General features: G+C 42.8%; 1 protein-coding gene across 1 annotated transcript in view; it reads left to right on the top strand.

Annotated features, from left to right (window-relative positions):
• LOC122796295 overlaps positions 1 to 13,545 on the top strand; it is a gene marked incomplete in the record, with an annotated part of 1,783,369 nt that overhangs the window by 159,719 nt on the left and 1,610,105 nt on the right. The window contains 1 exon segment of the mRNA XM_044064662.1: positions 10,800 to 10,919. Coding sequence (XP_043920597.1) covers positions 10,800 to 10,919 — 120 coding nt within the window.

The raw sequence follows: 13,545 nt of genomic DNA, 5'->3' as shown, positions 1-13,545 counted from the left end.
CCCAGTGTCTAAAGTGACCTTATCCAGATGGTTGTCTTCCACCATTTCTTATGTGTATTCACTCAGAGGCAAGCAACTACCTTCTAAACCGAAAGCACACTCAACCAGGAGTCTATCCACTTCTGCAGCCTTTCAGGATAGACTACCCATTGATACCATTTGTGCAGCAGCTACTTGGGCCACTCCTCAAACCTTTGTCTCTCATTACAAGTTAGATTTGGCCTCCAGAGACAGAGCCAGTTTTGGTTCCACAGTTCTCAAGAGTGTGTTCCATTGAGCCACCCGGGATACAGGTGCTAGGGACGCGGTCCCATCCAGCAAGAATGAAGGCGAGATTGACAACTTAACATTTAGAAGTTATGTACCTACCATAACGTTCCATGTTAGTTGTCTTCTCTCGCCTTCTTTCTTGCGTCCCTCCCTCCTTCCCCCTGACCTGGACAGATCTTGAAGAGTTCCTATCAGGTTGTTTCCTCCTGAGCCTTCATTAGAGGACTCCTTTATTATGAACTTGGGTTTCCTAAAATATATTAGGTTAGTCCTTAGCAGGGTAGGTTAGCTACCAAACGAGATCTGAGGTAGTCCGCCTTGCATCATGGGATATAGGGTTGCCTCGAGCTGGTAAAAGGAGTTCTCAAGCTAAGCAAGTGCGAGTGAGCCGAGGATCGGCTCCGAACCCATCCAGCAAGAAAGAAGGCGAGAGAAGACAACTAACATGGAACGTTATGGTAGGTACATAACTTCTAATTATGTGTGTGTTGTAGGAAGAAAATAGTCTAGGAAAGGAAGGTTGTTTTAAGGTGTAGCTCTGCCTCAATACTTTTCAGGATTATGGAAATTTTTTGTTAGAGCAGGTATGATTTTAAATGTACAAAAATACAGTTTTCTATTTGCCCAAGTGTAGAAATGCAGCAGTATAAAAGCGGGCCTTCACAGTTTGCGTACAGTTTCAGTGAATGCACTTTTAATCAGTGAAAATAACTTTCAGTCAGGGATACTTGGAACAGATTGTGGTTTACGTTTTAGTGTAAACGCATCTTGTTTGTATGTTGCAAGGCTTGGGAACCAAGGCTAAAGATGTGTGTAGAAACACGTATTTTGTTATGAAAATCAAATGCATTTAAGTTTAGTTTTGCACTGATATGCATATTTTTTTTTTTTTTTTTTTTTTTTTTTTAAGAAGGCAGTACAGTCTGGTATTAGAGCAGAAGAAGAGTCAAATATCCAGCATTCCAGAATTTTGATTATAGTGTTAGAAGGGAAAGAGGGGAGCTGCTCCTGTGTGGAGTCTGCATGTCCTTCCTGCAGTCGAGTGACATGCAGGTAGGTGTGCGCGTGAATGGGCTGCCTTCTTTGAAGGTTGTGCGTCAGGCTGGCAACTCTGCACTGTAAAAATCCACTGCCAATCATTAGCGGATGGGAGTTCCGCTGTGGCTACCCCTAACTGAGAAAAGCTGAAAGTATGCAGAAGGGAAAGCGTATAAAGAATATGAAGAGAAGTATTTTGTCAGCACTGTTACTGAAAACAGTATTCTTATAGGAGTACAGCATTTCTGCAGACTTTAGGTTTATCAGCACTGCTATTTAAAAACAGTATTTGGATATTCATCTCCACTGTACATAAAGCATTCTAAACTGCATGGTTTGCAGACGTTGTGAAAGGTGCAAGAAGACTTGACTCAAAGGAGAGACTGGCACCCATTCAGCACAGTTTTGGTTATTAGACGTTCCAGTTAATCCACGAAAATGGATAGTACTTGTATGTGTGAAAAGTAACCTTAAAAAGGGAGGGTTTCATTTGCATGCAAATTATATGGTGGTTATGTGGTGTCCTGCCAGCATTTTTTTTAGAGGTATTTACCCAGCAGTTATAGGTAGCTGTAGTCATTTATGAACAAAACCACTAATATCCTTGTATTGCTAATGGATAGAAACAACTCTTAAATTCTTTATCCCATGCAAGGGTCCCATCATATCTACTGTATGAGCCCAGTTCTCATTGGGGGTAATATAGAATTATCAACCATGGGATGGGTAAAGCCAGTCTCTGACCAAATCAAATGAGTCATTTCAAGCAGAAAAAGGGAAATTGACTGACTAGGCTTATCTGACTAGGCTTAAAGTAGTCCAAGTGCAGCTAGCCTGGGTTCATAGTAAGCTTTGCTTGTAGGAATGTAGCAGAGAAAAATCATGAATGTATCTCTGTTGTGGACAATATGCATCATTGACTGCTGCCGAAAGGAGGATAAGAGTGGCTGCTTTTGGCAGTCCTCTCATTGTGAAGAAGGTGCAAGATTAAGTGCCTAAGGTGACGTATTTACTGCTGTTCATGGCGCCACCCCTGACCCCATAAGAATCATTAATTGTGTGGAGAGTAAAGAAAACTTATGGTTCACGGTGAGCATTGTGTACATTTACCACTGCCCACTGGTATTAACATGTCAGTTTATTCATTGGTTGATATTTTCTCCCCTCAAAAGTTGCCCTTATGCAAAGGTGTATGGAATTTATTCCTGCACCTATCCCCAGCTGTTTGACCTTGTGCTGGCTGTTCATGAATTCTCCAGTTGGATTTGTACCCAGTCGTCCACATTGCCATCGATGTAGAAGTTTGAGGGAGGAGATAATTAGATGACACATGAAGTAAAGGGAAAGGGCTTGGTTCCTACAGTACTATTGAAGGTAAAAAGAAAAATTAATTTTTTTAGTAGAATTTTTAATTTGCAACCATTCGCTCCAGATTTGTGACTGGGTAAGTCCATCAGTAAAGTTGCCAAAGGGCATTGCCACTGTACAACAGATTACCAGAGAAGACCCTAATGAGCAATATATATATATATAAAAACTCTCAAGTCACAAAATTGCTAAAACTTGATGGATGTTGGTTTACCAAGTTAATCATTGATTAGTGCACAGCTTTTTTCCATTAAACTTTGTTTTTTTGGGGTACAGAGATTTTATTGGTCTTGTCTAGGTCATTACTGATTTCAATTTTGGCGCTGCTGTCAAAAGTGAGCAGTATTGAGCACTGACAAGACAATTGCAGATTCTTTTCTTGCTGCAGTTAGGCGCAAGACATCTGAGCCAAGATTTTTAGGAAGATGCTAGTTGATTGAGAAGCTTGAAGGTAATGTTTATGTGAAGGGTGTAGTGAGTTTTGTACATTTAGAGCCTTTAGGACCTGTAGTTTTGTACACTTGGTATTTCTTAGGCTCTGGTTCGACAGGTATATTTTTTTTTTTTTTGGTAGCTGTTTGGTTTGTATGTTTATATAGCATAGAATTCAGTGTATGTGACATTTTAAATAATCTTGATCCTTATCTTTACATTCTCTGGTGGAGAATATACTCTTGCTTTTTGGCACATTCTGCAGGTTTGAACATTAGATCCCTACTAAAAACCTCTGTGGCATAGCATGTCGTCATCTCTGAATTTGTGGCGCATTGGTTACTGGTTGGTGTTTTAAACAGCTAAGATGCTGTCATTTTTCTTTTGAGAACTGGTTGCTAAACCTTGCTATTCAGCTGGGAAGCCATTTTTAATTGGGAAGCTGAAACAAAATGCAGATTAGTGGAGATCCATTCATTTCCTAAATGGATCAGCTGTTTGAGACTGTATTCAGTTCTTAGAAGGCAGAGCTTGGGTTTGACAGTTAAGTAATCTTGGTTGCTAGCAGTGTTTCTTGATCTAAGAGCCCTCCTTAAATTGACAGCAAGCCTACTGTTTGGGTACTTTTTGTGTGTTTTGTTTTTAATTTGTTACTTGAATCATTTGACATTCTAGTCTCTGGTCAGCATACCATTGAACTGTCAAGATTTTTGCGTAATATTTTTTATCATTTTTGTATCTGAGGTAGTTTACTTGCTCTTAAACCCGAGGATTTTTGGATCTGCCTCTGATCTGACATGGTTGCATTTTACAGCTATGGCTCCAGGCACCTCCCCTTACCCCTAATGCCTCTGTCTCCCTTCTCCCTTCAGATCTCGTTTGCCGCTTAGAGTACGCCTAGTGGTCACTGATCTGCAACATTTTCATTTTGGTCAGGTTGGATTTTTGTTCTGTTTCTACCCCTTTTTTTCTCAAACCTGTCTTATCACCTCCGAGTTTCATTGTAGATGGTGAGGGAAAAAAAATAAAAGTAGTAGACGTCTGTCTCTGTGTCTGTCTCTGTGTCTGTCTCTGTGTCTGTCTCTGTGTCTGTCTCTGTGTCTGTCTCTGTGTCTGTCTCTGTGTCTGTCTCTGTGTCTGTCTCTGTGTCTGTCTCTGTGTCTGTCTCTGTGTCTGTCTCTGTGTCTGTCTCTGTGTCTGTCTCTGTGTCTGTCTGTCTCCCTCCCAGTTCCCCTATCCTATTAGCTCTGAGTTTAACACAAGAGGACAGGTGGGACACATTGATCCTTAAGAGCTTGTTGCCCTCTTCTGCTGGGACCGCGGTCCCTTCCCCTGTGGGAAAAGCAGCAGCGTCCATGGCCTCTGGGACTCGCTCCGCCAAGAGCCCTGGGGAGGGGGACAAATCTAAAAAGGACAGGCCTTGCAAGCAATCCCCCAACTGGCTTGTCACAGGCCGGTCCACCGTCCTAAGACCAGGCCTGCTTTCCCTTGGCTCGGGTCCCAGAGGCTTTCTCCTGAGACAGAGCTTCTAACTAGTTGGTCCCCATCTAGGTCCCCCTCTCTCCACTGACACTCCTGTCCTGCTGTGGCAGCATCCCACCTGCTCCACCTGGAGCCTTTCGGAAGCGGAGGTGGACAAGATGCTGCAGAGGTTCGTCCGCACTCAAATTCAGATGGGGGTCTTGCCGGGGCAGTTTCCCACCGGAGCAGGTTAGTTTCTGACCATGTTCCATCCTATTACTACTCCTTTGATCTGACCTTCAGTTTCTGTCATTGGATCTGAGGACAGTCAGAGTCGAGTGGTCAGTGCCGATGGTACCCTGTGTCTCGCTGGTGGTTGCCTTGACTGTGTCTCCGACCAGTTCAAGTCGGAGCTCGCCGAGTCTGAACTTCTGGGTCAGGTCTGAGGGGGGTGTTCTCTGCTCAGTCTGTCTGAGAGGAGCATACTCTTTGGCACCTCTGCTCCAGCAGGCACTGCTAGACTCCCGTGTTGGGTCAAGGGGAAGTGGCTTCTGCTGTCCAGGAGGCCAATTCCCCCTCTGCATTCAATCTGGCGCAGAGAGTTCTCACAGGGTTGAGGCCTCATTATCTCGTCCTCCAAATCCATCCAGACCCCCCTGGATTTGTATGGTTCTGACCATCGTGCCCTCGCAGGGGAAGCCTGTAGTTGTAGTGCCCCAAGCAGTTCCACTCTTGGAACAACCTGTTTGCAAGACCTCCCCAGAAAGTCCCCCTGAAGAGGCCCCCCGCAAGCAAGCATACGTGTAATAAGTACTTGAACCCCCCCCAGAGTCGCTCACGGAAGACACAGGCCTGGATGAAGGGCAAGGTTACTCAAGGTCACCCTCAGAGGATGTCTCCTTTTGACATTATGGAGATCCTTCGCCAAAGGGGGGTGATCTGCCCCAAAACTGACCCCAGAGTGTTGGTTTCTGTAGGCATACAGCTCAGTCCCATCTGTCCCCTCAGGCCGATCAACTTGCAGAGTTAACATTTAGGGCTTGGAAGGATCCGGATATTGTCAAGCCAATACCAAAGCATCTGGACAAGGTTTTAAGACCCCCTGCAGATGAGCTGCATTGGCACAAGAGGTCCCTGGTAGATGCTATGTTGGTGGCGGTGGCCACCAAAAAGCTCACACAGGACAGCTCCACTGTCCATCCTCCTGACCGGGAATAAGACGGATTGTTTTGGGAAGGAAGCTTATGCTTCAGTGACCTTCTCCTTGAGGGCGCTGAAATATTTGGCGCATGTTTTCTGACTCGAGAGATCTAGTCAATGAAATCGGTCTACCCCAGGGTCCATGTCAGCAGACAACATGGAGACTTCAGATGCTCGAATGGCCACCCTTAAAGCTGTGGTGAACACGTCCATGCATTTGCTCTCCCATGCCACAGAGGGAGCTGCACGGGTGGCAGGACAGGGATTGCCATCAGGTGTCACACCTGGCTGTGCTTGTCAATTCTCAGAGCCCTTAGTCTCTTACAAGCTCCCCTTACGGTCTTCCCAAAAAGAGAAGAATCCTAAGAGACCTTGATCCAGCGTGAGGAGGGAAGATGCGGTCTGCTGTCTGGATCTGCTTCTCTCCACCTCTGAGGTCCTTTTCTAGGAGCCAATGAGGCCAGAAGATGATTATCTGGCAGTCTCTGGCTCTTTTCCCCGGGACGCTCAGGACTGTCCCCCAGAGGCAGGGGGGGATTTGACAGACACCGCTTAGATGTAGAGGTGGTTCTAAGAACTTTGGGTCCTGCGAACCTTTCTGTAAAAAAAAAAAAAAAAAAAAAAAAAAAAAAAACCCCAGGCAGCAGCCCTGAAGGATTGCCAGACTGTCCTCTGGAGGCAGTCGAGGGCTGTTTGTTGCTACACCCCACTAGCTTGGGATTCCATTACAACAGATCAGCGGGTGTTAATTATATCCAGAGGATATTTTGTTCCGTTCAAAGAACCTCCCCCATCTAACAAAGCCCTCTTTGGACATTCCATCCATGCAGCAGAGTTGGCAGCAGTGCAAGTAGAATCACTGCTACGAAAGCGAGTCATCCAACCTGTCCCCCAACCAGTCCAGATCCAGGGTTTATTTAAAGTTCATTTTAGTGCCAAATATGATGGGCGACGATAGACCAATTTTGGATCTGTCCCAGTTGAACCGGTCTGTAGCAAAGACTAAATTCCTGATGGTCACGATTCAATCCATTGATCAGGACCCATACTACCGCATCAAGATAGACAGGTGCTCCCAGAGGTTACTTTGCTTCTAGCTGGGAGCCAATCATTGCCAATTTTGAGCCCTTCCCTTGTCTCACGACAAATGCAAGAGAAGAATGGCAAGACACAGCTACGAAGTTACAGTCTTTAATAAAAACAACGAAAATCCAGACAGTAAAAATCCAAGTAGTAAGCACTTTCGGGTTCAACAACCCTTCATCAGACAAATTGGTATCACATACCTCCACATTTTAATTTCACAAACTACCAATCAGCATTTAGTATACAACCCGCCTTTTTTGTAAGGCAGGTTTTAAAGGTACTATCTCGTTTAATCCAGGGCTCCTATGTGATAAAAGTTCAATAATCCATTTAGACTCCAGTGATTCAGTGAGTAACTTTGTCCCCACCCCTGTTGCCTAACCTTACATTGACTACAGCCTTGAATAAAAAAGTGTGTGATGGATTGGCCTCTGTGTCTGTATAAGGCATTATGCTTGTCCTTATTTCTGATGGATGATAGGTGTTGTAGTATCCTAACCTTCAACATAGTTTGTCATCCCCACATAGAACCCCGAACATTGCGAACATTCTGCCAAGTATACCACATTAGCTGTTCTGCATGTGGCCCTTGCCTTAAAATAAAAAACCTGGCCATTTACTGGATGTACAAAGGTCGAAACTTTATTTATGCTGTTACAGGCTTTGCAGTTGCCACATGGTACAGTACCTACAGTGGTCTTTAAAGGTCTCAAACTATTAATGCGTTTTTCTCCACATAACAAATCCTTTAGATTAGTGTTGCGCCTATACCCAAAATTCGGTCTAGATCTGACCAAATCTCTTAGTTTACCATCACTCCTAAAAATGTTCCAGTTTTTACTCACTATATCCTTGATGTCACCAATATTACTACTATATGTAAAATATAGCCTGACGTTATTAGATCTAACCTGCAGTCCCCCAGGAATAGCGGTAGTAGAGGCTCACCTGAGGCTTCAGGACTTAACGTACCTGGATGATTTGCTCTTTATTGCCCCTTCAGAACATCTAGTTTGTCAAGCCAGGGACGCCTTTCTTCAGCTAGCCAAGAAGTTGGGTATCATAATCAATATGACAAATAGGCCTTACTCCCGATTTCAGGTGTTAGACTTCATCGGGGCATGGTTGTACCCAGTGCAAATGAGGGCGTTCCTCACGTCAGACAGATTGCACAATCTGAGGTTGCATGTCCTACACATTGTTCAAACTCAATCTGTCAGCCGAACCTGTGTTGGTGGCATTAGGTTCTATGGAGCCCACAATCGCTCTTCTTCCTATGGCATGTCTCCATGTGAGTACTACAGTGGACACTGGCTGTGTGCAGTGGTCTCTGTTCTACCTTTTGTCCTTACCAGTGAGAATCTAGAAAGCTTGCAGAAGACTCCCTTTGGTGGTGTATTCATTCTCCGGATCTCTTCAAGAGATGCCCGTTTCAATCTGCCTTGCCCAAGACTACAGTGACCACTGGAGTGGGGGAGGTACTGTTTGGGAAGGACAGTGCAAGGCACGTGGTTCCCTTCAGTGACCTATCTGCATATCAGTGTTGTAGAGATGAGAGCGGTTCTTGTGTTGCAGACCCTTCATGCTCCTCTCCCTCTAGGATCAATTGCATTTCAGACTTGACAGTCAGTGGTCTGTTCTATCAACAAGGGGGGGGGGGGTTTGATCTTAACCCCTGTGTCAAAGCTATGAAAGTGGGGCAATGGGCGACTTTTCTACCGGCCGTTTTCTGGTGGCCACTCACATTCTGGGACTGTCCATTCTAGTGGATAGGCTCAGCAGATCTCTCTATGCCTTATGAGTGGTCTCTGAATCCTTCAGTAGAGGATCAGATCTTTCGAGAGCAGGGGTCGTCCTTGCTGTGATCTCTTCGCATCTCCTTCCAGCGCGAAGTGCAGTGAGTTTTTCACTCTGAACTCCCTACCGGGGGGATCCCCCAGAGACTGATTCATGCTTGGCCTTTTGGTGGTCTTTACACACATCCTCTTCCCCTCATGTCAAAGTTTCTGCAGAAAGCTGGAAGGCTGGGGAGCACTGTGATCCTCATTGCTCGATTCTTTCTTGACAGGGTTGGTTTCCCTTACTTGGGTCTCTGTAGTTATTCCATCATGGACTCCGGGTCGAGTTCGGGTTCTCATCTTGTACTCTTCAGGGATTCTACACCCAGATATGGACAGACTGTTTTTCATCCCCTGTTGCTACCATCCTGGTAGCGGCTCAAGTCTTCTACCAGGAAAGTGTATTGTAGTAAATGGAAACTCTTTTCTATATGGTGGTTCTTGGATCCTTTTTGTGGCACCTCTGTTGGCAGTTTTAGATTTCCTGGCTAGCATTTTTCAACAGGGCGCCGGTTCTTCGGTCAAGGTTCAGCTGGCAGCCATATCTAATTTTCACGTGGGGATTACTGTGTCTTCGGCTTCTTCTAAACTGTGCAAGACCTTTCTTAAAGGTGCTTTTCTTAGATAACCTGTAAAGGATCCTATTCCTCTGTGGGACCTTACCCTGTTGTTGCAGGTATTAGTTTCTCCCCCTTTTGAGCGTACAGCTTTGGTAGATCTGAGATTTTTGACAGAAAACTGCCTTCCTGGTCTCCATTACCTCTGCCAAAAGTGTCGGAGCTTCAGGCTTTTTCGCTACATGATGCATAAAGATAGGGTGTTGCTTTGCACTAACCCTTCTTTCCTTCCCAAGGTAGCTTAGGAAGCCAATATTGACCAAGTCTTTTTTTTTCTTCCTTTTTTCCTAACTACCAAAACAAGGGGAATATAAATTGCATTTGCTCGATGTTCATAGACAATTGAGGTTTTTTTTACCTTAACTGGGCCAAACCTTTCCGCAAGTATGAAGAACTTGGTGTCTTATGCCAAGCCCTTCTTTTGTAAACCAGTCTCAAAAGTGAGAGTTGCTCGCTGGATTTCGCAGGGCATTAGCCGAGCTTCCTCAGAGAGGGGTCTGCCTCTACTAGGAAAAGTGAAGGCTCATTTGACCTGATCTATGGCTAAATCAGTGGCCTTTTGGTCTCTAGTATCTTCGGATGACATTTGTTCAGCTGCCGCTTGGGCTTCATCTCCCTCCTTTGTCTCACATTGCAAATTAGACATTGTCTCTAGGAATAGAGCATCCTTTGAATCTGCAGTGCTCATGAACATCCTTTCATGAAGGCTGCCCAAGAACTAGGTAACTGGGGACTCTGTCCCACAGGTTGAAGAGCAAATTAAGTAAACTACTTCAGTTAAGTTATGTACTCGCCCTAACGTTCCATCTGAAGTTCTTCATTTGTCTTCAACCATCCCTCCCTTCTCCCTGACCTTATCTTCAGGATATGATATTTTTCAAATTGGTACTATTGGGATCGTTGGGTCTGTTGGATATTTTGGTAGGTAAGGTGTAATTTGGTCAGGTGTCTGCTCCTATTGAGCAGCAAATTCGATCTGAGGGGAGACAGAGGCATTATGGGTAGGGGGAGGTCCTTGGAGCTTGGAACCATAGCTAGAAAATGTGGCAGTGTTGTATCTGAAGCCAATCCCAAAACCCACAGGTTGAAGACAAATGAAGTAGAACTACTCTGATGGAACGTTATAGTGAGTAAATAACTTTTTTTACTTGCAAATCACTGAGGGTTGAAACTGGCAAGTAATGATGTTTAAGTTTGACACATCATTCAGAAAATGCATGCTAACACAAATACAGTTAGCAATTTTCTATAAGAGAAATATTTAAAGTATGCTCCTATTTTGGGTTCTTTGTCCACTCACTTCAGGTTTTGCCCTGATTTCTTGCTTTAAGATGTATGCTGGTAAGTGATGTGATGCATTTAGTTTCAAAAGCTTTCATTTTTTTAAGTTGTGTTAAATTTCTTTTAGATCATAGCTCTAAGTGGAGATAATTTAGGCTGTCTGAATTTCATTTGCAAGTAACATGTATGCTTTTTTTCTTTCCTTCAGACTGTTTCATATAACTCAACCTGCATCATAATGAACCGAAGAGGAAGGGGTGGAAACGCGAGACAAGATTTTGGTGGCAATACAAGACAAGATTTCAGAAGAGATCAATTTTTTTGCAGTGTAAGTATTTGTGTATAATTGGTAAAATTCATCTAACATGGATGGAGTGACACTGGAAATGTAATAGCTCTGTTCCTCTAAGGTTAAATAGTGAGAGAAAGCACGTTGGATTATTTTCTTCATATCCCGTTATGTGATTTCAGAATGGAATGCAGGGGACTTCTGAAAATACCACTAAACATATGAGCCGGTCACAGACGACAAAATGTAAATGGTAACGTCTGACAAGGTGGGGGGAAGCTTGAAGTATGTCAACTTTAATGGACAGGCCAAAATGCCTGTGCATGCACTTCATTGCATTTCTCCAGTTATGTTACTGAAGGATGTACTAAATTTATTTGGGCCTTGGTTTTAACAAAGTTTGCAAAGCTTTTATGGCCCAATAAATGAAGTGTAGAAATGCATCACAGCACTTAACTCGGTAGATGCAACGGTGCAACTAGAAATACGGCCAATACACTTTTGAGAACAGTTAGACAAAAGTGTCCAGTGTAGTGTATAATCTAAAAATTATTCACGACGGTGATCCATTCTACCGGCCTTATTCATGGAATCCTTTTTCTCCATGTTTCTAATATTAGAGGAGACTCCTTCATTTTTTTTGTCATGATTTGGTTGAGGTCTTTGTGTCAGAGGTTCACTTTCTAATTCGGTTGCTTTTTTGAAGATGAGAATAACTGATATGATGAAGTTGTCACTTTCAGTGTTCTCTCATATCAGAACTAATCATCCAGGGAGATGCTGCTTTTGCCATTTTTCCAGTCCAAATAACGCTGTACTAGTTCTGCTCCCTGTTGTAATTAAGGATGTAGCCAAACTTTGCATAAAATATCGTTCCTAAGTTAGTATCACCTCTAGAGCAAGTGGGTGTAACACAGTAGTACATTTCATGAGTTTTGCAGAAGTAGAAAACAGCAATGACCCACTTCCAACTAAAAAAAAAAAAAAAAAAAAAAAAAAAAATTATTTTGTAGTATGCCTGGGGTTAGGATAACTCTTCCCCCAGTCTGCATGATTGTGGTTCTAAAGTCCTCCTAACTAATTGTAAATGTATTTGACTTTACCACTTTACCTATGACTAGTTTTTGCTTGGATATTTTTTGCCTGTGTAATATCTACTAAAGAACCAATTTCTGCAGTTTATCCCTTTGAATTTTGCAGTTTTAAATTTAGGACATCTGTTTAATTTATTGTGCGCTTACACCCTATTTCCACATATTATTCCCACATAACTCTTGTTCCTGTCATTTAACTCCTTAATCCTTTGCAAATGGCCAGAATTTTAGAAATGTATGTGGCTTGAGTTCTCCAGTTTAACATTTGTATTGTAGTCAGCACTGTGGCTTGCAGTCACTTTTTTTTATAAGATTTATGCCGCATTTCCCTACCCCCTGTTTGTGCTGCAATATTAAATACCTTTTTTCTGTCTTCAGTTTCCTTTTTTAACCTCCTGTCATATGTCTTGTCATTGCCATTAGTGTAGAATATTTACAATATGTCCCCTGAGCTTTAGTTACCAGTATGTACCTCACCAGTGGTCAAAACTTATCTATGATGTTTTTCTTGCTCAGAAAAACATCTGCTATAATCTGTCAATATTTTAGTTATTTTTTTTATTTTGCAGTCATTGTTTGGGTTTACAGCTTTTAAGTCATGCATAGCACTCCTGGCTTCTTCCTCTTACCAAGACAGATCTGTCATCTTTTTGTACTAAGGCATTCAAAAGCCATATCTCCTTGAAGAGTGTAGCAACACCTATTTGCTTCCAGGTGCCTATGACTAGTAATTATACCCAAGGTGCTGCTTTTTTGATGTCGACTGTCTGATGCATTTCTTGTAGTAAGAGACTTAATTTACCTATTGCACACCTTCGATCTTTCTATGAGACTTAAGTGATTTCACCCATTACCATTTTGTTATGCACGCTACAAATAAGTGCTGCATTCAGAAGTATACTCTTCATTAATGGCAAAAAATTAAAAATTGACAAAATAAAAAGCAGTCATTTTTTTTGCAAGTACATTTCCATATAGAAAGCAATATGTAACACGGATTTTAGAGGAGTGTGTTCAGCAGGTTTAGCTAAAGCCAGGAGAATCCTTATACCTTGTCCCAGTGCTGCTTCATTTATTTTGCAGCCTCGCCCTTTCCAGTTTGAAAATTGTTGCCATATCTACAACTGGTTTAGGAAATCTCAACCCTTGAGTGCTGTGGCCTGAGTAATATGGCCAAAATGACTTCCTTTTTTGCAGTTAACAGACAAGTAGTGGCCAAAAAAATAAGGTCACTTCGTATGTTTTGACCAGTATTTACGGTTTCTGGTCTTTTTGTATTACAAAATTAACGGTCAATATTTGGTAGGATTTCCCTTGTTCAACACAGCCTTGGTACGAGATTGCATGCTGTAACCAGTGATTTGCAGTACTTCGATGTAATCTGTCAACCAAATGTGTTTTGACATCTTATAAATCCTTTTTTTGAGGTTGGCCGATGTGCTGCCACTTTCTTCTTCAGGATATTCCAGCAGTTTTTTATGATATTTAGATCTGGCAAATTTGATGGCCAATTTTGAAGGAAATGAATGTGGTTGTTGGCAATCCATTATTTTTTTTTTTATTTATTCGTC

The sequence above is a fragment of the Protopterus annectens genome, chromosome 3.part0, assembly GCF_019279795.1.
Source record: "Protopterus annectens isolate FY-2018-M chromosome 3.part0, PAN1.0, whole genome shotgun sequence".
Taxonomy (NCBI): domain Eukaryota; kingdom Metazoa; phylum Chordata; order Ceratodontiformes; family Protopteridae; genus Protopterus; species Protopterus annectens.
This window is presented reverse-complemented; position numbering and strand designations above follow the sequence as displayed.